The 25,370-nt window shown below is 34.3% G+C and overlaps 1 protein-coding gene across 2 annotated transcripts in view; it reads right to left on the bottom strand.

Moving 5' to 3' along the window:
- The window catches only part of Kcnk2 (potassium two pore domain channel subfamily K member 2), a 186,949-nt gene that overhangs the window by 84,585 nt on the left and 76,994 nt on the right, over nucleotides 1-25,370 (bottom strand). For both annotated transcript variants that reach the window (XM_047520838.1, XM_047520839.1), the window contains exon 3: nucleotides 3,365-3,482. In XM_047520838.1, the coding sequence (XP_047376794.1) occupies nucleotides 3,365-3,482 (118 nt within the window). The remainder of the gene's footprint in view (nucleotides 1-3,364; nucleotides 3,483-25,370) is intronic.

A 25,370-nucleotide genomic window follows, 5' to 3' on the forward strand; every position in this document is an offset into this window, starting at 1 on the left:
GAGACTGCAGAGAAGGACTGCATCTTTACTTCCTTATACTCCCAGCAATGGCAAAAGTAGTGCTGATCCAACGAGAGTCTCTTATACTGAAACTGGTTTGCATGATCCTGAGGATGAATACCTTCAACTACAACAGTTCCAGGTCATCTGCAGTACCCAAGCAGAGCAGACCACACAGTCTCTTATTCCGTTTCTACTTTCATTTACCTGGCAAATCCCTAATTCTCTTTCCATTCTCAATTAGGACAACATCTGTTAAGGGAAGGCAAGTACCCTTTGTCCATTCCTTACCCACTCACCTACCCTGATATCTATGAAAAATGTCACTCTTACACATTCCATTAAATGTTCTTGATTCATAGCACCTGACACACTATATTATAAATGTCTATTAACCCTCTGGCTTCCCTGACTGATCTATGTGCTACCTATAGTCAAATAATTTATCTTTTTTTCTTTATAGCAGCAGAGCCATAGTGTTTTATTGATTGTTGAATAAATAAATGAACATATAAATTGATAACAAAATCTGTTTAAAAAGCTAAAAATTTAGTGTCATAAGTGTCACCTGAGTGCTAAAAAAAATGCCCAGTATATTATGTTCATACTGCTTAGAATGGCTATTTGTTTTTAATTCCAAAAATAATCCTTAAGCACCCAATAGGTATCAGGCATTGGGGAAACAGAAAAGACCCAAACAGATACAAATCCCCAACCTCATAGATCTTCATCTTTCTAGTAGAGTCAGACAAGGGATGATGGCTTTTGCTCTGACAGCTGAAAACCACAGAAGAGTTCCAAGAAGATTTCTGCAATGATGCTGAAGTGGGTGCCAAAATAATGGCAGTTTGAAAGGTGAGCAGTAGTTAAAATTGGATCTACTTTAAAGACAGTCAGCATGATTGGCTGATGGACTGGAAGTGGGGTACGACAGCAAAATAATAGTCAAGGATAGATCATATCCTGTGCATATATGGAATAGAATTTGTGAAAGATTTGGAAGGATATAATTTTGGAAAGATATGTAGATACATGAAAAGTTTCTGTAAAATGATGCTTGAAATTGTAATATCCAATTATACATAACTAAACTTCCCTTGGGCATGTTTCCAAAGAATAGTAAGGGTCACATTTGCTTCTTAGACAAATTGATAAAATGGAATAGAAAGATCCTGGACAACTGTTAACAATCTAGTTCCATGAAGCACTGCTTGTACTAAATACCCTATGGAAGTCACTGCAATTTATTTTCTATAAGCCTCCCAAATTCTGTTTTTAAAATGACCAATCTAATGTAACTAGTACAATAGGTTACAATTTCTATGACTGCAAATAGGCACTTCAAAGTTCACACAATTATTATCATTAGCAATATTAATAATTATACCTTGAATTATATGGAACCATAATTTAGATGTCAAATGGACACTTATGATAGAGGCCAAAACTTATACCTGTCCTAAGTCATAATCTAATACAAGGTGAGATGAGATGGCTTTGACCTAGGAGTAAAAGATTATGGAGTAAAAAATCCCCATATGAGTGACTCAGAATGACTTAAGCCACCTAAGACTAAATATTGAGAGGCACAGAGGAACAGTAGGAGATCTGGGCTGTCAGGCAGCTACTTAAATAACCCAAATAATCAGCTACTGTGCTTAATGGCTATAATTTGGGGTAAAGCTGGTAATAATGGTTTATTTTTTTTCATGCATTGAAGTATATGTCTGAAAAACTTACTGAATCTGGGGATTTAAACAACGAGACTGTTTATAAACATATGATGCAACAGTAAGTCTGTATAATGACTGAGTCTCTTGCAAAATAATTTAGTGGAGGTCATGATGAGTTATAACTTGGACTCTGGAGTTTTCATCGGGCAGAAACAAGTCATTCTCACTCATTCTGTGAGCTCTCTTTTTTTTTCCCTCACAGACTCTAAGTAGTTTACACAATAAATAGCTATTTCCACAGTAGAAATGGCCAACATGTCTAAGCCTCAAACTTAACCCTATTATTATGGTTAGAAATCAAGGTTGCCCTTCTTCCAGATTTTCACAGCCACACAACTTTTGACCTAGCTGATGGAAATGTAAGAGTACACCGTTTCCTAACCTCCTAACGGGCAAAAAATCAACACGCTAAGGTATTTATTTTGCTGACAAGTGATACAAGGCATGGAAGCACCACAGTGGACTCATATGATGGCAAACACTACAGATTCCTGCCAAAGAAAGAATTTTAAGCCAGAGTTCACCCATAAATTGTCCACGTTCTCTTTTCAAGGACTATAATATAAAATACAGATTTAAAAATTTCACACACTTTTTGTAATTTATTGATGACATTACAGAATACAATTGAAACTTTCAGACTCTCAATGTAACCCATCATCAGAGATCAGTCCCATGACAGGAAATCTCATTGCTAGCACAGGTAGAAGGGAAGAACTGCCTTTTGCACATAGATTTTCTCCTACCCAAACATCATTCATAACTGTGACATGTCAATTTCTTTCCCCTTCTTAAAAGTTATGTTTTAAACTCATCCCTTCCCTGAGCAAGAAAGCTATAATCCTTGCCAAACCCCACAGGATGGCAAACATGGCTTCCACTGTGGGATCTGCATTTAGTCTGTTCTTGGACACTGATTCACAGAGAGAAGATGTCTGCATGTACCCATTCTGCTGTCTGGAAAATACTGAATGCATGATCAAGCTCTAGAACAAGGCCTCTATGACCCTTTTCAACATTAAACAAATAACTGGAGTAGGCGAAACCTCCAAGGTCTATATAACTTTGTTTTTGTAATCTTTGCATTTCAGTGTAAACTTTTTGTGTTTCTGCTATTGACAAAATATAACATATTAAAAACCAAACCATGAAAGAATGGTAACACATGAGCATGTAACAACACCCAGTCTGTTGAAATGAAGAGTTAAATTTTTCAAATTGAAAAAGTTGGTATCAAAGGACTTCATGGAAAGAATACTGAAACTGTATTCAAATCCCTTCCTGAAACACTAAAGAAATAAAGACACATGAAAAGTAAAAACTACTTGTCCAAAGAAATCATTGTTTCAAGCCAGTCTTGACATTACTATGCATTTGTAAAATGTCTCTCTTGTGTTGCTCCAGAGTCTCAGATATATTTTAAATATAACTCAGTGTTCTGGAACAATGACTAATTTATTTCGATCACTCCCTTGTTCAAACCTTCAAGACTCCTTTTCAGAACCAATTATCACAATCTAGGTTTCTACCTTAGGAAGACCTGTTTGCTCAACTATGTAAATAAATTCAAACAAATGAATTTTAGATCACAAACTATACCAAAATAAAACACAAAATAAGTTGTCTCCTACCTATGGTTGTAATAACAGTGCCAGCAAAGAAGAAGGAACTTCCCAAATCCCAGTGACTGATTTGATTGGAGGTGTTTCCTAAGGGTATAATCCCTGCATTTATTGCTGCCACTATTTGCTGCAAGTTTAAAAAGAAATTTATCAGTGCACATCAATCACAGAGAGGCATCAAACAGTATCAATCCCACCCCAGTAACAACTAATTAGATAAAGAGAATCGATTCTAAGTCTTTACTTTTCTATTTAAAATATATAATAGATATTAAAACTTCATAGTAAAAAATTTCATAGCGGTTAAATAATAAGAAATTTACATTTGATATCAAGTGAATGGATCTCCGTGAAGCTTCTAATATACAATGTGTACAACCAGTGTGCATTCATATCATCAATTAACATAGTGGCACATTTGTATTAAACAAGTAAATATAAAAAATTCTCCAGTAAGCATCACAGATTTGTTAAAGGTTAAAATATCAGATTTTAAGTTACAATTTAAATAACATAAAATAATTATTTCATCAATAAAGAGTATTTGCAAAGTGCTGATCATTTCAAATGTTAAACATGCATCCAAGCCTGAGTTGTCTATAATTGTCTATAAAGAGATCATATATTAAAAAGTTCAAAAAAAACAGGGTAAGAGGAAAGAAAGAAGGAAAAAAGCAATAGTAATGCACTGTCAAGCTTGTCAATCCAGTTAGATTTAGATCCCTTAAATTTGTATACATTCTTATCAATTTCACAGCAATGAAAATCACTACAGATTGACATCTGCAATATTCACATAGGGACCATTAGGATCTAGATTCTTCTCTGACTGGAACTGAGGGATAAAAGAAAAATGACGTTATAATCCCTTCTTCGATCATCAGATGTTGGAGAGTGAAAGGAGAAAATATGTAAGAACGAATGATAAGAAACCATGTGAGAAGAAAATGTAGAGAAGAGAAACATACAGATTATATGAGAGGGTGCTTCTGTTGGAAATAGAGTTTTAGAGGTCTTTATCACTTAATTTTCAGATTTTTAATATCTGAAAGTTTTATTTGATAAGAAAATTAAAGATCAAGAATGGTTATACAGTGTACTGGCAAATGGTCAGTAAGTACATTCGGAAAATAGAGAGAGTTCCCAAGGAAGTGACTGGAAAAAGCAAGAGAAAAGGGCAGGAAACCAAGGGGTGAAATGGAATTTCAAATCTCATTTCAAGCTGACTCTGACAATTATTTGATTTGTATTCATCTATGAATTAAAACTTCTATACTTTTGTGTAAAGATAATTGATTTGTATTGATATATATTCAGTGATATATATGCAGTGATATATATTCAGTGTAAAAGAAATTAGGACAATATGAAAATGGAATGAAAGATAATAAAAAGTAAGCAAAATTCCTGAATCCTGAGATACCCACTGTTTTAAGGTATATACTCAAAGTGGTTTGATATGCTTTCTACATAGCTGGATCTATAAATTACAGTTGGATGGTTGGATTTATGAATGATATAAAATGTTGCATTCTCCAATCTTAACATGATTCCACTGCAGGTTTTCTTTGTCATTAGCAGAGTTACATAATCATGGTCCAATATGTAGATGCATATGTTGTTCTAAAATTTGTCTCATCATAAAAAAAGTGCTGTTGTGAATATATTTGTGTATACATGCTTTTTATTTCTGAACACTCCCTCAGGAGATAGTTAGAAACAAATGTACCACTAAAGATTATGAAGACACCTGAGGTACGGTAGCAAGTAGTTATCCAAGAGGTTTTTACAGCTGACCCCCTACAATTTATGAATGCTTAGCAATACCTCTAATACTAATAACATGTTATCTTTACTGGATTAATGAAAATGTTTACATTTACATATCACTTATTGAGAATAATACTGGGCACTAATGCTTTCTTTATCCTATGTTAAATGCACACCAATGGACACATAGATACACATGTGCACAGCACACAATGAAGCTAGTTTGGAGAGAGCTCATTCTGTTGATCTCTCTATGGTAAGCTTACTATCAGATAAGATAGTTCTCACTGCATTATCCTTCTTTCAAAACATGTTCTTTGCAGTATTCTTTTCATTCTTGCATAAACTTTACAGTTAAATTTTATAGAAATTTTCATTTCCATGGGTTTAACATATTTTCATTGAAACGTGTTACCTATGTTAATATTGAAGAAATGTAAAACCTATAAATTAAGGAAAACTAACATTATTATAATAGCTAAATTTCTCACCAATGAACACAGCATGTATCTCTATTTATTGAGTCCCTTACAATATACCTATAGTATTAAAACATAGTACATATAGATCTATAAATTTATTCAGAGATATTTTTTCCCATTTTAAATTATAATTGTTTATTACCATTGAATACATAAATACATGTTATTAATCCTTTTCACCAGCAGGTCTCAAATTTGATATCTTAAAACCACTTTAATGTCCCAAAATTTATTGAAGACTTATGTTCATTTGGATAATCAATATTGCTATTTACTATATGTTTGAATTTTTAATTTTCAGATGTTCTGATTAATTCATATACAAGAAAAAAGAAGCCCATTTAGGTAAGTAATCTACTCTTATGAAAAATAATTATGTTTTCCAAAGCAAACAAAATATGTATTGAAAAAACAAGTAGTTTGATAATTTTATAAATGTCTGTAATGACTGGTTTATTAGAAAACAATTCTATTTTAATATATACTTCCACATTTAATCTGTCAAGATAGCATATCACATAGTCTCTGAAAAACTCCAGTGCACCTTCATAAAACAAAAGGCAGAGCTCTTGCCTACTATACACAAGAAAAACATAAAAGTCTTGGTATGATTAAGAAAATAGCTCTGATCTTGTCAAACCTACTATGTCTTGGGGACCACAGTTTGAGAACCACTGCTTAATACAAATACTCATTATTCCCTTTTGTTTGTGTGTTTGATTTTGATTCTACCTAGAAAACCAAAACTAAACAAGTTTATTACTTACAAATCACATTTAATCTCATCTTTCAATAGCTATTATTTTATCACTTTTCATTTCTTACTGCATTGTCCAGTTCTTCCAGAGCCAGTACCAAATAAGAACTATAAAAGCAGATTCTTTGTTTTAATCATATAAGATCCTTAATGGTTTGATTGTTTTATAATTCGATATCTTGGCTATTGGCAATAAAATGATGTTTAATTAAGTACATTATGAGAGCGGGCATTAAAAAAACACATAAATAAAACTTTAAAAAAATGCCTTTCAGGAATAAAATAGGAGTGATAACCATATAAGGGATGGGATAGGTGAAAAAATTACAAATATTCTATTTAAGCATAAATCAAATGAAAATTATAAGTTCATGTACTATAACACTAGTGAATTCATAGACCATATAGCTAAACAAATAAATCAAGGCATCACAAATCTGAAAGGGCTGCTTATGATAAGCAGGGCTACTATTAGCTGGTTACTGTGGAGAAAGAGCCTCACAGCTAATAAACCTGTGGATACCCCCCAGATGCATGTGCTCACGAATACTGTGGGCAGAAGCCCCAGAAACACGAGGGTGTCACTCCTAGGAAAAATTAACACTTCCAGTAAACATCAGGAAAGAGGAAGGTTTAGACAGATTGCAAATGCATACATACATATTATATTTTTATATTTTATAGACATTTCTTCAACATTCATTTTTTTAAAAAATGATTATTAGTCTATGGTGACAGGCAACTGCAAAGTAATAGCCAAGTAAAGGCATAAATGATAGAATTATAAGTGAGGTAAGGGAAGGCAAGTCCTCAGACTTCACCCGATTATTAAATAGAATTGATTATCTTATTGGCTAGAGAAAGCTAATTTCTCCAATAATTAATTTAATACAGCTTTCAGGGCCAACACCATTATTTCATTGTATTCCCTCCCAAGGGCTAAGGGTGTAGCTCAGTGGTAGAGTGCTTGCCTAGCATGCACAAGGTCCTGGGTTCATTCCTCAGCACTGCAAAATTAACAATGGCTTTTATTTTATTCTTTCCTTTGGCTATCATGAGGTGCAATGTCACTCAGTCAGATACTTGAATAAAGTCCACAAATTATTTAAATTCAAAAGAAGCAAATACAGAACTGTAACCAGAAATGGAAGTGTCTGGCAATGTGTGGGTTGTAAGTAGGCATTGCAGAGCTGTGATTATTGAAACAGAGGCTTAAGAGCAAATTAAAAATGCATCCAGTCACTATGAGATTCAATCTACTGTAAGGTCTTCTCTCTAGTTCTCATAAATTGGTTTCATATTTTTGTATAAAATCTCTTGGTCAACATCCAGGGGAAACTAGACGCCCTCTTCTACACAGACAGATCTAGGATTCTTCAATTTTGTCCTTGATTCAGATTATCGGAGCACTTAGCAAATGTCTTCATAGAACTGTTTCCAGCTGTGCCATATCACATGACTAAGGTAACATGATCACTTAGTAGGTAATGAAATTCACTTTTCCATTAAAGCAATTTTTGTGAACAATCATGTTGACATTGATAACTCATGAATAGATTGATTTCTTTGGGTTAAGATAAATAAATGCATTCCTGAGCATTTAATTAAATTAAATAATCTAATATAAGATTATTTCAAATGTTGACTAAGGAAGGGCTTCTAAGATTAAACCCTAAAAACAGTACAAGATAATGTTGATTGGATTCACACTTAATTTTGCTTTTCAGTTTATAAACAAATATAGAGTGTGCACTAAGGAAAAGAAGTTGAATACATGACTCTGGTTAAAGAATAGAGACTTCAACTTAAGAGAGGTCTTAGAGGCTCACAGGCACACAGATAATAAAAACAATTATGCACAAAGGTAATTACAGAAAATCTTGGTTTCCATGACAATGATGGTTTCAGATTCAAGGTGCAGAGAATTCTGCTATAAATTTGTGCATTCTTGAATTATAAAAAGTTGATCTCTCCATGTTCTCTGGTCTATCAGAACTACATTCAGCTTTAGCACCAAATGTGATAAGACACACTTCTTTGAATTATATGATACTAGCACAAATGAAATTCCAGGAAATAACTGACAATCATAAAAATCTTTCCATGTGTCCATTGCCAAGGAACAATTTTTCATGTGTTATGAAGTATTAGAATGGTTACTTTTTTCATCAAAAGAAAAAATATTGGAAATTGAGTAACCTCTAGAAGGCTGAAGCATGTATTATTTTCAGAGTAATCTACTGTGGATCTGAATAAGCAACGGACACCAACAAACTCTAGTTCCACTTCTTTTTCAGATATTCAAATGCTCATGTTCCTCAAAACCATACAGGAAGTTCCAAGATTTCTACAAAATCTTCCTATTAATATCATATTCAAGATTTCATTAAAATATACTATATACCATAATTCTAAAAGTTGGGTCACATTAATAATTTGAACATATTGAGTGATATTCTGAACTGCAGGTATAAGATGTCAACAATTAATGTTACACCAATATTGTGTATATAACTGGTTCAAATGGAAATTTCTTTTAATTGGTTATTTAAGAATGTTCTTATTTTTTCTACTTTTGAAAAAATGCATTATTTCCAATAAATTGGTATAATGGCCAAGTCCATTTATAATTGTACTGGCATCTGTATAATTATATAGTTTCTCAAACAGTAATATAGGTATTCTCCTGCAAATTTATGTTAGGTATGATTATAGATCTTTACTTGCAACAATTTCCTAATGGGGTACCAGTACCATCTTGAGAAGCAGCTAGTCTTTAGAAATTAAATCACATATCTAAGACACAACTTTTGACCATTTCAATCATGTAGGCAAGGTTATTTTGAAAAAGTAGAAAAATGCATAATGAGAAAGCAAAATAATAAATGATGCTCTTGTTGTCAAATATCTTAGTGAGAACATAATTATAGGTGTCATTACGATTCACGTTCATAGCAAAAAAAATATTCATCACCCATCAACAACCATCGCATAGGAGTCGTTGCTAGAGGCTGAAGGATCCTCATGCATCTCATTTTTAACCTCTGGCTATGTGTCAACATTATGACTACTTAATTCTAGAGCATATGACTACTTTGAAAGGTATTACTAATAAAACCAGAGAATATCCAAGATGGGCCTTACTCTTAAAGGTTCAGAATATATGTACAACATGGGTGGATCTAGGTAATCTCAATTGGAACATTTGAATTGATGAAGATCCACATTGGATTATCCATTTCCCAAACTTTAAAAAAAATTACCCAACATATTTGTCTGTAATGTTATTTATGGGCATAATTTACACAAAAAGCATCTCCTCTAATATCAGTGACAGGCAGTAGTCTTAATCACTGAGGTTCTGTCTGAGGACATTATACAAATTAGGTTCCACCAATGGGTAGCATTATATGGCTTGACCATGAATTTACACAGAAAACCACCCCATGACACATCTTTTGCACCACTGGGGATAAGTCCAGAAACCAGACCCATCTTCTTCTTTGGTTCTTTCTCCTTTCATGATATTCTGGAAATTTAAAATGTGCCATAGGCTTCCTTGAATGAGATAATATTTCTGTTAGAGTGCCACTTAGGACATGGATAATTCACAAGGGAGCACACAACTTCTTGAAAACACATTATATCAGCACATTGCTCTTTAAGAATATTTCATGAACAGTTCTCAGCTAATGCAAATAGTACATTAAACCATATAAAACTGCTAAAATCTGAGAATTTGGGGGTCTATAAAATGGCATTTCAATATCAGCATACAAAAAGATGGTATTTGTGTCTTGATAAATAACATGTAATAGCATACTAGATTTCATTGTACTGTGGTATCTATTATTACATAATTAAAGCCAATTCCCATAACCAGGAAATTATTAGTAGCTCAATCTGTTAGGACTTTGTTTACAATTCTACAGTGAAGCATATGTACTTACTGGTTTAAGTTAAATCTTACATGGCTGAGAATGTTACTTTTTGAAAACAGACTGACAAAGTCAGTCTTGGAAACAAATTCTGTTCAATTTTTGCATATTTTTTAGAAATCTAGAGATTCTAGATAATTAAGATGATTATATTTTGTAGAAGTAAAATTTTAAATTCATGACTTGACATCAAACATTCCATACTAATTAATATACATTCTATCCTAATTGAGAAAATGAACTTATAAGAAAAATAGATAACTACATAAATCTGAATAGTAAACAAAATCCCCAAATTATATTTCATAATTAAATAATTGTTGTATCAGTAAACATTATGCTTTCTAAATCTTACATCAATAGTTTTTTCTTTTATAAAAAGCATAGTTTTGATTTCACATGGAGAAAACAAAAGAAGTAATACTTTTGCATTTTTTATACAACACATAGGGGTTAGCTGCCACTATATTTAGAAACTGGTAAAGAAGCACATGTAATAATACTGGTAACATGTAATAATATTTCTAATCTATTGTTTTTATTGGAAACAATTGGAATCAAAATGTATTTCATGCTTTCTTAAAAAGATTTTCAAAGTCCTAGAGTGTGTTTGCAAGTGAAAGGAAAACTAAATTTAACCACACATTAATTAGAAACTTCTTATGAAAAAAGCAACCTTTAAAAAAAATGAAACCTAATTTTTACAACTTAGAAAGGAGAGTATTTCCTATAGGGGGATTTTTTTTTGTGCCAGACTAAAATCTGCTGGTTTACCTTCTCATGGTGTTCCTTCTAATTAAGGATTATGCAATTGCATGTCAAGGCTATTTTTACAGGCTAATGAAGTGTACAGCTTTTTTCTTGTTCTTTTGAAAGTGTGAATTTACTTCCTATTAGTAGAAACAAATATTTGAAATCCAAAGCAGGGAACAACCGAATTGGGGGTGGATGACATCAAAGGGCCAGAATGCAAAAGGCATACTTCTGGGTATTGGAGCTATCTTTCTCGTCCTATTCATTTGGAAAGATCTTTTAATCATAAAACAATGTACACATAAATGGGTATTTAGAAAAACAATACTAAAAGGACAAAACAGGCCCTCAAACAGTTTTTGGCAATATTCATATATTTAATTTTGTTTTTTTATAGTTTTAATAATTGAATGTCTTCGACAACTTTCATATAATATAAACACATTCTAAGGCATCTGAAAATCTTTAGAGTTTCAAATGACCACAATATCTCACTGAATAGCAACATGCAATATAGTTGACTGACCATTGCTCTATTATTGAATAAATCTGTATAATGTTGTCCCCAGGCAAGTGACCACTTGCAGAGTTGTTATAGAGAAGATTTCATGCAGCAGACAAGGAATGAACTTAAAACACTGAAATCCTTTCATTCTTTGAGTCTGAATTAAATGAGCACAGTGTAATAGTAAAGGATAAAATATGATCAAGAACCCGAGTCCTTGCAAATCTGGAAGAGCCAGAAAAATACATGTGAAGCAAGCATACTAAAAACTGCATTTCCCCAGCTGTGCATTGTTCTTTGAGTCTCTCTAGATTCCCTATTAGGATATGAAATAATATTTTATGGAAACATTAATCTTGGTCTATGTTTCTGATCACCTTCTACCCCATCTGAACGGAGGGAAAAAAGATTAATAAGGGAAAAGGAAATCATGGAGAGAGAAGAAGACAGAGCAAGAAGTCATACAGGAACAAAACGGGCAAGTAGAAAAAAAGAAGATAAATCTTATCTAAATAGCTCTAGAAGAACAAGATAGGAACTTAGTTCAAGTTAAAATTCCTTTATTTTTCTAGAATTTTCCTTTAAAATAAATTGTCTTCAAAGTAGGATTTGAGTAGGTGGGAGACTGAAATCAGGGATACAGTTATCTAAGAAAATATTTTTATACTATTTTGCCTAAAGCCTGCTACAATAACCAATATATATTCACACGGTATGTTTTTAAGGCCTGAATTTCTAAACTGATGAGAAGAAATAAGCTAAAGTGTGGCAAAGGGAGTTTACTCTGTAAACTATCTGCATCTAAAGCATTTCCAAACTTGAAAAATTCTGTTGGTTTTTTCCAACACAAAGTCACTAATCTCAACTCATTTGATTTTCCACTATACTTAAACCTATATTTCCATATTAGATACAAGTTTAACCACAAAAAGTGTTTTATATCTATATAAATGGAAATAGTTAAGGAAATTATTCAAATTTCCACAGAAAGACAATCTTTTATAATTCCAAGCTTTAAGGACAAATGGAATTTTTTTTTTTTGCTTATCTATCTTGAATATATAACTAAAGAACCACAGCAAAAATTAAAAATCTCATGCTGCAGGTAACACACACACACACACACACACACACACACACCTAACAAAGTGATCAGTGAACAAAATTGGTATTTGAATCAACAAACTTCCTACAACTCAAATTAGTCATCAATGAAAGCCAAACACCACCCTACTGAGATGTTCCAATAAGAGTGTGATAGACAGATCTTGTTTTAGGCCACATAAAATTTATGTATTTCTCACTTCAACTGAGTTGACTCATTGCCATTAATAATCCCACCAGAAATTTCTCTGCTTTCAGATTCTAGGTAAAATTTTTTAATATGCTGAAGAGGAAGTTTACTAATGACTTGCAGGGAAAAGGAAGTCTTGCAAAAACTGTTTAATATGTTTATATTTCTTGGCTCTATGTTACAAAATTGAGACAGCAAAAATAATATATGAGCAATTTCCCAAAACATAGTAATTCATACTAATCCTGTCAGCCTCTGCTTTTCTTCAAATTTCCCCTGACTTTCTCAATTATATACTCATACACTCACTACAGATGGCAGATATTGAAGTGGTTGAAATCCATTTTGTTGAGAAACAGGAACCTAATAGAATTTCTTTCATTTTTTTCCCAGCCAACAGGAACAACAGAGGTACCCCTTGACACCTGTCCAGGAGTTATTTCACAAAAATGCAATTAAATGCTTCCCTCAGGCACCTCTCAGGCTGACACGAGTATGTCACACCACAGCCGTCAATGCTGCAAACAAGGTTGGCATCTTTCCTGGTGTTTTCCACGGCAATCACTCACATATGCTGTATTGTTCATCCTCCTTCACACAAGAATGCCAGTCTCAAGAGTATTCCAGAGCACAAAACCTATGAAAGAGAAGATGCCCTAAAATTCACATGACAGACATGAAAGTGGTTGGTCTTTGCTGAGAGGTCCAGAGTATGAAGATGTTTCTGCCAGGCAGGTCTCTAGTGGAGGACAAGTCCAACGCCTGGAAGGACACCAAGCTGGGCCAAACATCCTTAGTAGACTTCCTGTCCCCTAATTCCCACGACCTAAGAATGTGTTTATCTAATGAAACAAATAGGAAATATTTAAGCTGTGCAGGGAGCAAGAGAATAATAATAATAATAATAAATATCAACAAAGTAGTGCAGTGAGCAAGATAATAATAATAATAATAATAATAAAATATCAATAAAGTAATGCATAGTCTCTTGAGAACCCAGAGAAGGCTGGAGGGAGAAGAGTACTGGTATTTGGAGATGACCAAATATATCTGAACCTCATTGAAGTTTTCACTTTAAATCACCTGCTGAGCATTTGTTAGGTGTGCTTTAGACAGCTCCCTTTTCTTAGGTTAATTATTTGGAACTAGCAGTGCAATTCCTGAGGGGTTTCATCAGTAACCTTGTGAGAATTATCTATATAGCGTTATTTAACAGAAATCAGATGTGAATTATTGCTTTCGCAAAAGATAAGGCATACAGAGCCTAGGCAGACGACTAAGTCAAAATAAGTGAAAACAATAATAAAAAATAACTTGGCAAACTAGTGTCAGGGCTTGGAGTTATAATTATGACACTGCTAATCTCTCCCACTTCAGAACAAACCTCTTGGCCTCTTCCTTTAGCTCAAAGAAAAAACACATACTCCAGCTGTCTTCCCTGCTTCCTGATTGCTCAGTATCACATGTGAGCCTATGCTTCTTTTCTTCTCCATCCATTCTCACTTGGAGGATTCATTTAAACACAAAGTTTTAAATATCCTCAATAGGTTGATAACTCCCAAATGTATTCAGCTTGCACCGCTCCCCCAGCTGGATGTCTGAAAGGCAACTCAGACTAAGCAAGTACTAAATTGAACCCCTGAGCTCCTCCTTGAATCTCGCTTCATCTGGATTTTTCCCATCTCTTTACTGCCAACTTTATTTTTCCAGTTCTTTAAGAAGAAATCTATGAATCATCTAACTCTTTTCTCATACAACTCATATCAAATTCTATTGGCTTTACCTTCAAAATATCCCAAATTCCATCACATCAATTGTTCATCTTTACACAGATCATCAACATCTCCCCACTGGATTCCTACAGCAGATTCTCATTTTTATCCCACTGCATTCTATTCTTCACAGGACATCCACAGTGATCCCAACTCATGTGCCTGACTCTTTTTCAAGTACTTTCATAGTCTTCCAACTCATTCCAAATGAAATCCAAGATCTCTTACAAAGATACACAAGACCCTACAGTAATGGGGCCACTGTTACCTCTCTGGTCTCTTTTCATCCAAATCCCCCTTTCAATGATCCCCTCTAACCGTGTGACCTCTACCAACTTTTAATGTGCCTGCCTCTAAGCTTTTGTATTCACTCTTCCTTCTACCTAGGATGCCTTCCCCAGTTATTCACATGTGTGTGTATAACTGTTTATTGTCTGCCCAAACTCTGTTAAAACATTTAATTCCCTGATCAGTCAATTTCATTAGCTCAGGTAGTGAGTCTTTACCATGCACATATACTATTTTTTCAAGACATTTAAAATGATTTAAAATTGCATTATGCATTTATTAGTTTACTCACTATTTCTATAATTATAAGAAGATCTCCTGAGTTGTTCATGACATTCATCTGAAAGCCTCAAAGAGGTGCATTATTTAAGTAAGATGGCAGAACAGGAAGTCCCAGACTTCCTCCTGCCGACTCAGAGATATGAATTCTACAATGCACAGAACAATTCCTTTTGTGAGAAACCAAACACCAGGTAAGAGCCTTCTTTTCCCAAGGACACATGAAATCAGACAAATGAAAGTCAGCAGGAAAAGGTGTGGTGTTGGTCTCACTTGCTACAGTCATCCCCACCCCCATAGCCCTAGCTCATTGTAGTATAAGAAAAAAAATCTACAGTGTCCAAATTCTCCATGGGGAGAGAAATAAAAGGAATGAAATATACTTCCAACATGCAGACTTTTCAGGGGGTAACGTAAGGAAGTGGTGTTTGTCTCACCAAATTCAGACTCAGAGCACTGGTGGATCTGACATACTCCAAAAGGTCTGGGGCCACTAAGAGGAAAGAAGAGCTGGGCACCATGTGGTATGTGGTATGGGCACCATCCAAAGAACCTGTACTATGTATCACATGCAGACACAAGAAGGAGCAAGAGATTATAAGCTCACAGGGGGAAAATGAGTACAATTTTTTAATTAGTAACTTAAATATACCAGTCCAGAGGACACACATCCACCAAAAAGGTTTAGAAAGCCCCCAAAATCTCAAACCAGATTTCTCTAAGATTTTTTTCCCTGTAAAATCAAGCCCCTATAGATGGAGAGAGGTATTTTTTTTTTCAAACATGCAGGGACCATCATGAAAGTTACAGAGTATATAAAGAAACAGGGAAACATGGCCTAATCAAAGAAACATAATAAAGCTCCAGAAATTAAAGTTAAATAAACAGATGCATATGAATTACCTGAAAAAGATTCAAAATAATCAGCATAAAGATGCTCACTGATCTCAGGAAAATAATTGGTGTATAAAAGGAGAATATCAACAGAAAAATAAATATGTAAACAAGAAACAAACAGAATTTTGTAGTTGAGGAATATAATAATTAACTGAAAATTTCAGTAGTTTCCACAGAAGAATGAACCAAAAACAAAAAGAATCAGTGAACTCAAACACAGGCCAAATTATATTCTATCAACAGAAGAAAAGAGAAGAAAAAAAAAAAAGAAAATGAAATGAAAGGAAAAGAAGGGAGTGAGTAAAGAAGGCCTCATTATGAGATATTATTGACTGGGCAGATAAATGCAAATTACTAAAGGCCATTTGTAAAAGTTGATGGCAAGCATTATATTCAATAGTGAAAAAGTGAAATCTTTTTCCTGTAAGGCCAGGAATAAGGCAAGGTGGTCCACTCTCACTACCTCTATTCAAATAGTACCAGAAGTGCTATCTGCAGCATTTAGGGAAGAAAAAAAAAAATAAAACATACTCAGATCATAAGGGAAAAGGGAAATTACTTCTGCTTTTAGATGACATGATCTCATATGTAGAAAACCCTAAAGACCTTAAAAAATACTATTATAATCAATACATTGAATCATTAAATTTAGGACACAGAATTAAAATAAAAAATCTGTTCTGTGACTACACACTGACAACGAACTACCAAAAAAAGGACATTAAGAAAACAACCCTATTTATAATAGCATTGAAAAGAATAAAATGTGTAAGAATAAACTTATCGAAGAAAGCAAAAAGTACTTATGCAATTAAAACTATAAACATTGCTAAGATAAATTTAAAATAACACAAAATAAATGGAAAGATTTCTAATGTTCATGAGTTGGAAGATTTAATTTTATTAAAATGCCCATACTACCTAGAGTGTTCTACAATGTCAATACAATCCCTATAAATATCCGAAGGACAATGACATTTTTTGCAGAAATAGAAAAAAAAAATCCTAAAATTCATATGGAACCACAAAGGCCCATAAATAACCAAAACAGTCTTCAGAAGGAACAAAGCTAGATGCTCACATTTCTTGATTTCAACATGTATTACAAAGCTACAATAATTAAAACAGTGTAAATAAGCATGTGAAAAGATGCTTCAGAGAAATTCATGGCATCAGGGAAATCCAAATTATAACACTGGGGTACCATCACACATATAATAGAAAAACCAAAATTCAAAACACTGACAACACTAAATGCTGGTGAGGACATGAAAGAATAAGAAAACTCACTCAATGCTCATGGAAACACGAACTGGTATATTCACTTTGAAGAACAATTTGCAATTTCTTACAAAATTAAGCATACTTTTACCATATGAGCCAATGATCATGCTCTTTGATATTTACATAAGGGAATGAAAACTTATTTCCACCCAAAAACCTGCACATAGATATTTATAGTGACTTTATTGACAATTGCTAAGACTTGAAAGCCACCAGTATGTTCTTCAATATATTAATGGGTAATAAACCGCAGAACATCAGACAATGTCATATAATACAGTGCTACAAAGAAATGAGCTATCAAACCATACCAAAGACACAGAGGAAACTTATATGGATATTACTAAGTGAAAGAAACCAATCTGAAAAGGCTAAATGCTGTGTGATTCCAACTATATGACACTATAGAAAAGGTGAAACTGTTGAGACAATAAAAATGTTAGTTTTTTCAAGGACTTAGGGTGTAGTGAAGTGTGTTACTCAGCTTTCATCATTGTGACAAATACCTCAGAAAAATGACTTGGAGGAGGGAAGGTTTATTTTGGCTCAAGGTTTCAGAGGTTTCAGTAGAGAGTCAGCTGGTTCTATTGCTTTGGGCCTGACATGAGGCAGAACATCACAGTGCAAAAGCATGGCAGAGAAAAACTGATTGGCTCACGGCAGTGAGGAAGCAAAGAAAGAGAGGAAGGGGTCAGGGACAAGAGAGTCTCCAAGGGCCTATCCCCAGTAACCTACTTCCTCTGACCACACTCCATCTATCTACAATTTCCACCACCTCACAGTAGTTCATTCAGCTAGCTATCAATGGATTAATCCACTGATGAGGTCAATGTCTTAATGATCCAATCATTTTTTCAAAGCATTGCTGCACAGGTGACTAAGTCTTTGATACCTGGGGTTTGGGGAGATATTCCAAATCCAACCATAACATGAGGGATAAACAGGTAGAGGGATTTTTAAGGCAGTGAAACTACTCTGCATGATACAAATGGTAGAAACACATTTGTCCAAACCCATGGAATGCATAATACCAAAAGTGAACTCTCAGTAAACAATGAACTTTTTGTAAAAAGAGTCAATACTTGTAACAAATGTCCTACTCTTGAGGAGCATATTGATAATGGAGGAAGCTATAAATGTATGCAGATGGGGTATAAAAGGAAAATCTTTGTACCTTCTGCTCAGTGTTGCCGTCAACCTAAAAGTGCTCTAAAAATAAGATCTATTAACAAGTTAAAAAATAAAAGAATTTGGGGAACAAGAAAGTAAAAACTATTTCTGAAACAAAAGACACCATATGGTAATGGAATAAAGACAGACATATGGACCAGTTGAACAGAATAAAAAGTCCAAAATTAAACCCACACATATATATAGTCAAATGATCTTTGATAAGGTTTTCAAGACTGCATAACAGTGAAAGGACAGTCTTTTCAACAAATGATGCTAAAAAACTGAATATCCACATGCAAAAGAATGAAATTGGACCCTTATCTTACATAATAAAGATTTAAACATCAATACCTGAAACTACTAAATTATGAAAAAAAAAAAAAAAAAAAAAAACGGGGAAACCTTCATAGCATTGGTCTTGACAAGATTTTCTTGGATATGACCCTGAAATTTCAGGCAACAAAAGTAAAAGTAAATTAGTGGGACTACATCAAACTAAAAAGTTTCTGTGCAGCAAAGAAAAGTTCAACAGACAAAATATTTGCAAATCATATATCTGATGAGGTGTTAATATTGAACTTTTACAACTCAATAGCAAGAAACCTGTTTTTTTTTTTTAATGGGCAAAGAAGTTAAATAGACATTTTTACAAAAAAATAAAAAAGAAAGAAAAGATACACATATGGACAGCAAGTAGATAACAAGATGCTCAGCATCACTGATTATCAGGAAAATACAAATCAAAGCCACAATGAGATATTATTTCACATATACCCCTTAGGAAGGCTCTCATGGAAACAATGGAAAATTATAATTATTGATGAGGATATGAAGAAATGGGAATCCTTGTGTACTGTTGGCAGGAAAGTAAATGGTGTGTCTACTATGGAAAAGAAATGAAGTTCCTCCCCAAAAGTTACAAAGATAATTACTATAAGAGCAACCCCACTTATATAATCAGAATTCCAAAGAATCTCAAAGAAACATGCTACACTCCCATTTCACTGCAGCACTGCACAATTATCAAGAGGCAGAAATAACGTAAATCCATTGGGAGATAAGTGGATTAATAAATGTCCATCCAGTCCGATAAAAGAAACAAACCCTGTCATGTGCTACATATGGATGACCTTTGAGGACACTGTTAAATAAGACATATAAGGACAAACACCACGTTTCCCCTTATATGAAATTTAAAATGGTCAGACTCATAGAAGCAGAAAGAAGAACCCTGGTTGTCAAGGGCTGCTCAGAGGGAGTGCTATAGTTGGTTATCTGGAAGTGCCCCCTCGTGCGCTGAAGGCTTGGCATCCAGTTGGGGGCGCTATTGTGAGGTCGTGGACATTTTGGGAGGCGGAGCCTAGTTAAGAAAGTAGGTCACTGGGGTACACGCTACAAGGATCTGTTGGGACCCGGGCTTCTTTCTTTCTCTACTTCCTGTCCACCCAGAAGAAAGCAGCCCTCTCTACTACATGCTTTCTGCCACCTTGATGGCCTTTCTCACCATAGGCCCAAAAGCAGCTGAGCCAAAATGGACTGGAACCTCTGAAACTGCGAGCCAAAATAAATCTTTTCTCCTTTGATGCTGATTTACATTAGGTATTTTATCACAGTGAAGGAAAGCTGACTATCACAAAGAAAAATGGAGAAATTACTGTTCAGTAGGTATAGAACCTCAGTTATACAAGATGAAAAATTTCTAGAACTCTTCTATAAAACAATGTCAGTCAACAGTACCACATGCATAAAATTTTGTTGACAGGGTAGATCTCTTATTATATTTTTTTACTACAAATTAAAACCAAATTTAGTGCTTAACATAGGACGAAAATTTTTAAAAATCAGTAGATCCAAAAATTGGCATACTATAAAGCCATTAAAAAGAAGTCTATAAATCTATAGCTAAAGAAATGGATGTATATTCCTAATATATTATAAATTAAGTCAATAATGTTATGAAATAATACGTACAATAAAATATAATTTGGATAAGGAAAAAAACTCATAGTCCTACACTGTGCTAGGCATGCAGCAGGCACTCAATAAATATTTAATAAATATTTTTAATTCATGAGATTTTTCACTTTACATATTTCTTTAGAATTCTAAGTTGCCTCACTTTACTAATACATGTTGCATTTATTACCCTTGTACTTGTGAACTTCTTTAAAGAAAATCTATTTGTGACTTCCTTTAGTAACTTTAGGTGTAAGGAACTTCATGAAGACACAACCCACCTTTATTTTCCTCAAGATTCAAAAGGATTCCCCATAATCCTAAAATTCTGAGATATTCACATGCTCATTCAGCAATACACAGAAGGCAGTCAGCAACCATGGCAAGAAAACTGAGATAATACATGCAAAACAATGAGTCACGCCTGAATGGGGTAGACTGCCACTCTGCAGGACAAAAAAATCAACATATGGATTACTTACTTCAAAGAAATAAAAAGTGTTAGACTAGCTACCTTCCATCCTTCAAAGATGATGTTATTTATAAAAGACAGAAGAGAAGAAAAAGAGGGTAAAAAAAGGAGAGAACAGGGGAGAAGTGTCACTAACAGTAGTATGCTCTCAGGAAAATGATCGAACTGTTTATTTTCTTAGTTCTAAAATGACGGGGTCTGACTGAACAACTTGTACTGTAGATCCCAAGTTCCAAATTCGATCCCAAGTACCAAGTACATTCCTTAGAATGCTGTATCCTATTAGTTCAAAATATATCATGATAAATTTTGCTATTGTGGCCTTATAATTCTCTGCCTTTGAGAAACAGTTGCTTTTTTTGCTTGTTTTATTATTTTTTGTTTGCATTTCCTTTTATACTTAATTGCACACATCTCAGTTTGGTTTACATATAAGGTTAACTCATTTTCTTTTTCTTCTTCAAGAATAAAGGAATTTCATTAGATCCCTACCAAAAAAAGCTTATCTGAGTCAATTTAATCCTGCATCAAGGAAGAATTACAGTGAATAAGACAGACACAAACACACACACCAGCTGTCTATGGATCAGGAAATTATATGTAGTGAAATAGTGAGTAATGGAGAATAAAACAGGAGTTCTTGTCCTGTCAAAAAATACTGATTTGCATAATAGCACAGTACAGCTGTCCAAGAAAAATGTGCCTCAGGAATGATATCATTATTACAAAATAACATCATTTACAATTTTAATTAAACCAAATTATTTAAAATTACCCTCACGAAATAGATTTTTAGGCCTGCTCAAATCAAGAGCCAAATGTCATTGTCTGATAAAACATCTTCCAGAAATGATAACTGGTGTGAAGCTTTGGAACTTGCTAACCGGAGTGAAAAAATAAAACAATTATACAATTATTTTTGGTGGCATGGAAGCTGTAACATGCCCAGAAACATCAATCATGCATAAGGTTTTTAATAAAAAATGATTTTAAACCATGAAATACACATCTTTCATCCTAAAACAGATGTTAGGAGTTTTATTTTGAGAAAAGAAAAAGAAAATAAAGGATTTCACCACACAGAGCCCATGCAGAGAAACAACCCAGCAATTATGTGTGCTCATAAAGTTATCTTGTCATAAGGAACACAGTGACTTCGCCATATAATATCAGTTCAGAATCCTTGACCAGGCATCTACTCTCTCCCTATATCTTCCCCAGAAGTACATGCATGACCACTAACACCTCTTCTGGAAAGTTCTCTCCTTTCCTGTTATCCCAAAGCTTGCCTGCTCCTCTCAGTCCTCCTTCTTTAAAATTCTTTACAAAACCAACTTTGATTAAAATTTCTCAGTCTGGGGAGATAGCTCAGTTGGTAGTGTGCTTGCCTTGCAAGCACAAGGCCCTGGGTTTGATCCCCAGCGCCAAAAAAAAAAAAGGAAAAAAAAATTTTTTTCTCCAACTAGTTTAATTTTATTCCTTCAAATTCCCCAACGAGGTCATTGTCTTATTTGCCTACACAATCACACAATAATTTTCTGTTTCTTTCCGATGTTTCCTAAGTGTTGACTACCTATTGTACTTAAAACCTCGCCACTTATCAAGGTCTCCGCAGCTGTGGGCTGCCCCCCTTGCCTTATTTCCCATGGCTATGGTGTCCACCACTGGTGGTCCAACGACATCAGCATTGATATAGTCCCAGAATACGGCGGGAAATCTCCAACCTAGACATGTGCTACCTTCTCCTTCTGAAGCACTTCTCCACCAAGATCTTCATAAGACTGACTCTCCCTCATCTAAATCTCATCTCAAATATTACTTTCTCAGAGAAAATTTTTCAGAACATAGGTAGTCTAGGGGAATCCCAACCCCCACATTCTGCCTCATTAGGCCACTGTTTAGTCTTCAGAATATTAACACTTCCCCAAATAATCTTGACTGAATGCTTATTTGTAGTAGTTCCCCACTAGCATAGTTTCATGAGAACAGGACTCCTGTTTAGCTCTGTGTTGATTATGCCCCATGCTTAGACAAGGCCTTTCAAAAACATAGAACTGAAGAATGAATAAATAAGTGAACTTTTCTCCTTGCTTTAAGATAAGTAGCTCTTCACTGTCCGGTGTGGTGGCACAAACCCATACCCAGTGCATCAAGAGGCTGAGGCAGGAGGCTCTCAAGTCCAAGGCCACCCTCAGTAGTTCAGCAAGGCCTTAAGAAACTTAGCAAGACACTGTCTCAAAATAAAAAACAAAAAGAACTGGTGATGTGGCTCATTCTTGTATGAATGAGTTATTTTGCACCATGATTAAATTTAATTTTGTCTTCAAAAACTTTACTTACTAACAACTGGGAATAATTGCCTCCATTTTTGTTAACGTATTTGATGGCTTGTGCTGGGCCTGGGACAAATGGAAAAGAGTAGCCGCCAGCCTCACCTTCTGAGAGGCATGAATCAAACATTCTAAAAAACCATCAACAACTTCTAGTATAACAGGAAATTGAAAACATATGCAACAATCTTTAAATTTCTTTATGCAACAATCTTTAAGTTTATGAACTGTTATGCAATTAACGTTGCAAATTTTATTTGACCTGCAAGAATCAGAATCACCCAAATAAGCTTTAAAGTCAGAACTAATATGACCTCTACCATGTTCACTGGCTTCTTCTTTGTTCAAGAAACACCTAGGAAAGTTCTGTCTGATTCATTCTATCATGTATATCTAAAAAGAACAAAATAAATAAATAAGTAAAGAAACAAGCACCTAGGTTCTAGACATCTGAGATGCTGCTGTATGAAATAAACTGCCCATTAAAGAACATAATTTGCAAACTGTCTCCATGACAATTTTAAGGAAAATAGGACCTTTCTTTTATTGCCAATGAATAAATAAAATATAAGAATTCTAGATCCATCTAATAAATAAACTTCTCCTTTCATGTCCATTGGGACTTGCCAGACTTGGAAATCTGTCTGGGTGTCCATCCTGACCACAATGTCAACCTGCTGAGAATAACAGAACACTACAGACTCCTGGCAAGGAGACTCCTGAGTTAACAGGACAGAACCTCTCTAAGGTCTTATCTCTGAATCTGGATGAGAGTGAGGTGGATTGTCACCAAAATGTCTAAATGGATACAAACCAGTTCCTCTGTACTCTCAGAGACCCTGGTACCATTAGTATCATGCTGGTACAGAAACCACAAGACACCCAAGGAAAGAAAGTTCATTTTATTGTATGTCAGTGAAACCAAATGTTTTCAAATCACCTTTTATAGCATATGAACAATAGTAACAGGAAAGAAGAATTTTTTTTCATTTGCCCAAAAGGAACATGGCCTGTTATAGCAATTATGAGTTCCTGATGAATCCCCTTCTTCCTCCAAAAGAATTTTAGTAAAATAATAAGAACAGATGCATAAATGTAGAAAAGGAACTTTACAACAGCCAAGAAAGTATGGTGGGACCTTAAAATGGAAAATTTAAGATTAAAAGATGCTTTTAGGGAAAATGTGCTTCGATACAATTCATGTAGTCATGTGATGGTGTCTATAGAGATCTCCCTCCTTTCCTCCATCCTGCCAAGTCACCAGAAAACACTCTATACATTATACTTGCACAAATTTCTGGTAAATTCTGATTCCTTAGGTACCTTTCAAGAAAATACAAACATTTTTACTCAGCAGGTCATAAATACTGGCACTTTCACTCAGCATTACTATAGACTGAGGGTACACTATCCACAGCTCTCTCACACATAACAATCAATTCTAAGGAAATCCAAATTTCATGAGAAAAACAGAAGCAAAACAGAGCAAAATCACATCAAGAATAATATTTTGAATATATTCTCAAGTCTAACTAATTATAGGGAGAAATAAAACAGTTCTGCATAGAGAAGAGTTGCTCCTCCAAATACCTAATGCTAGAACCAAGGAAAATCAATTTGCAAAATGTAAGTGATCATAAAAAGATTATTTGCCAAAACCTGATAAAAACTGATTCCTTGTACAAATGAGTATGGTTGTTCATGGATCGATAAGAAAGGGTTTAAATGTTTTACACAAGGTGATATATGTATATATGAATGATGAGTGTAAATCTACTTATCTGTTCTGCAAAGTTTTCATTTAAAATTGAAAAAGGAAACATTAAAGCCTAGAAATACCACTGTGATCTTTAAAACTGTGATGTTCCCAGTGGCCAATTAAATTTTTATCTCACAAACCAGGGGAAAGAGACACATCAATGACAGCAGAGGTTCATCTTGGGCATATGAAAACTAACAGATTTGAGAGAAAGTAAGCCACACTGCAGTTTTCAAATTGTGATCTCAATAAGGTTATTGAAGAAGGTCAAGAGTTTCCATGACTGTCTGAGGTTATTGTTCAACA

The sequence above is a fragment of the Sciurus carolinensis genome, chromosome 12 (genome assembly GCF_902686445.1).
Source record: "Sciurus carolinensis chromosome 12, mSciCar1.2, whole genome shotgun sequence".
In the NCBI taxonomy this organism is placed as follows: domain Eukaryota; kingdom Metazoa; phylum Chordata; class Mammalia; order Rodentia; family Sciuridae; genus Sciurus; species Sciurus carolinensis.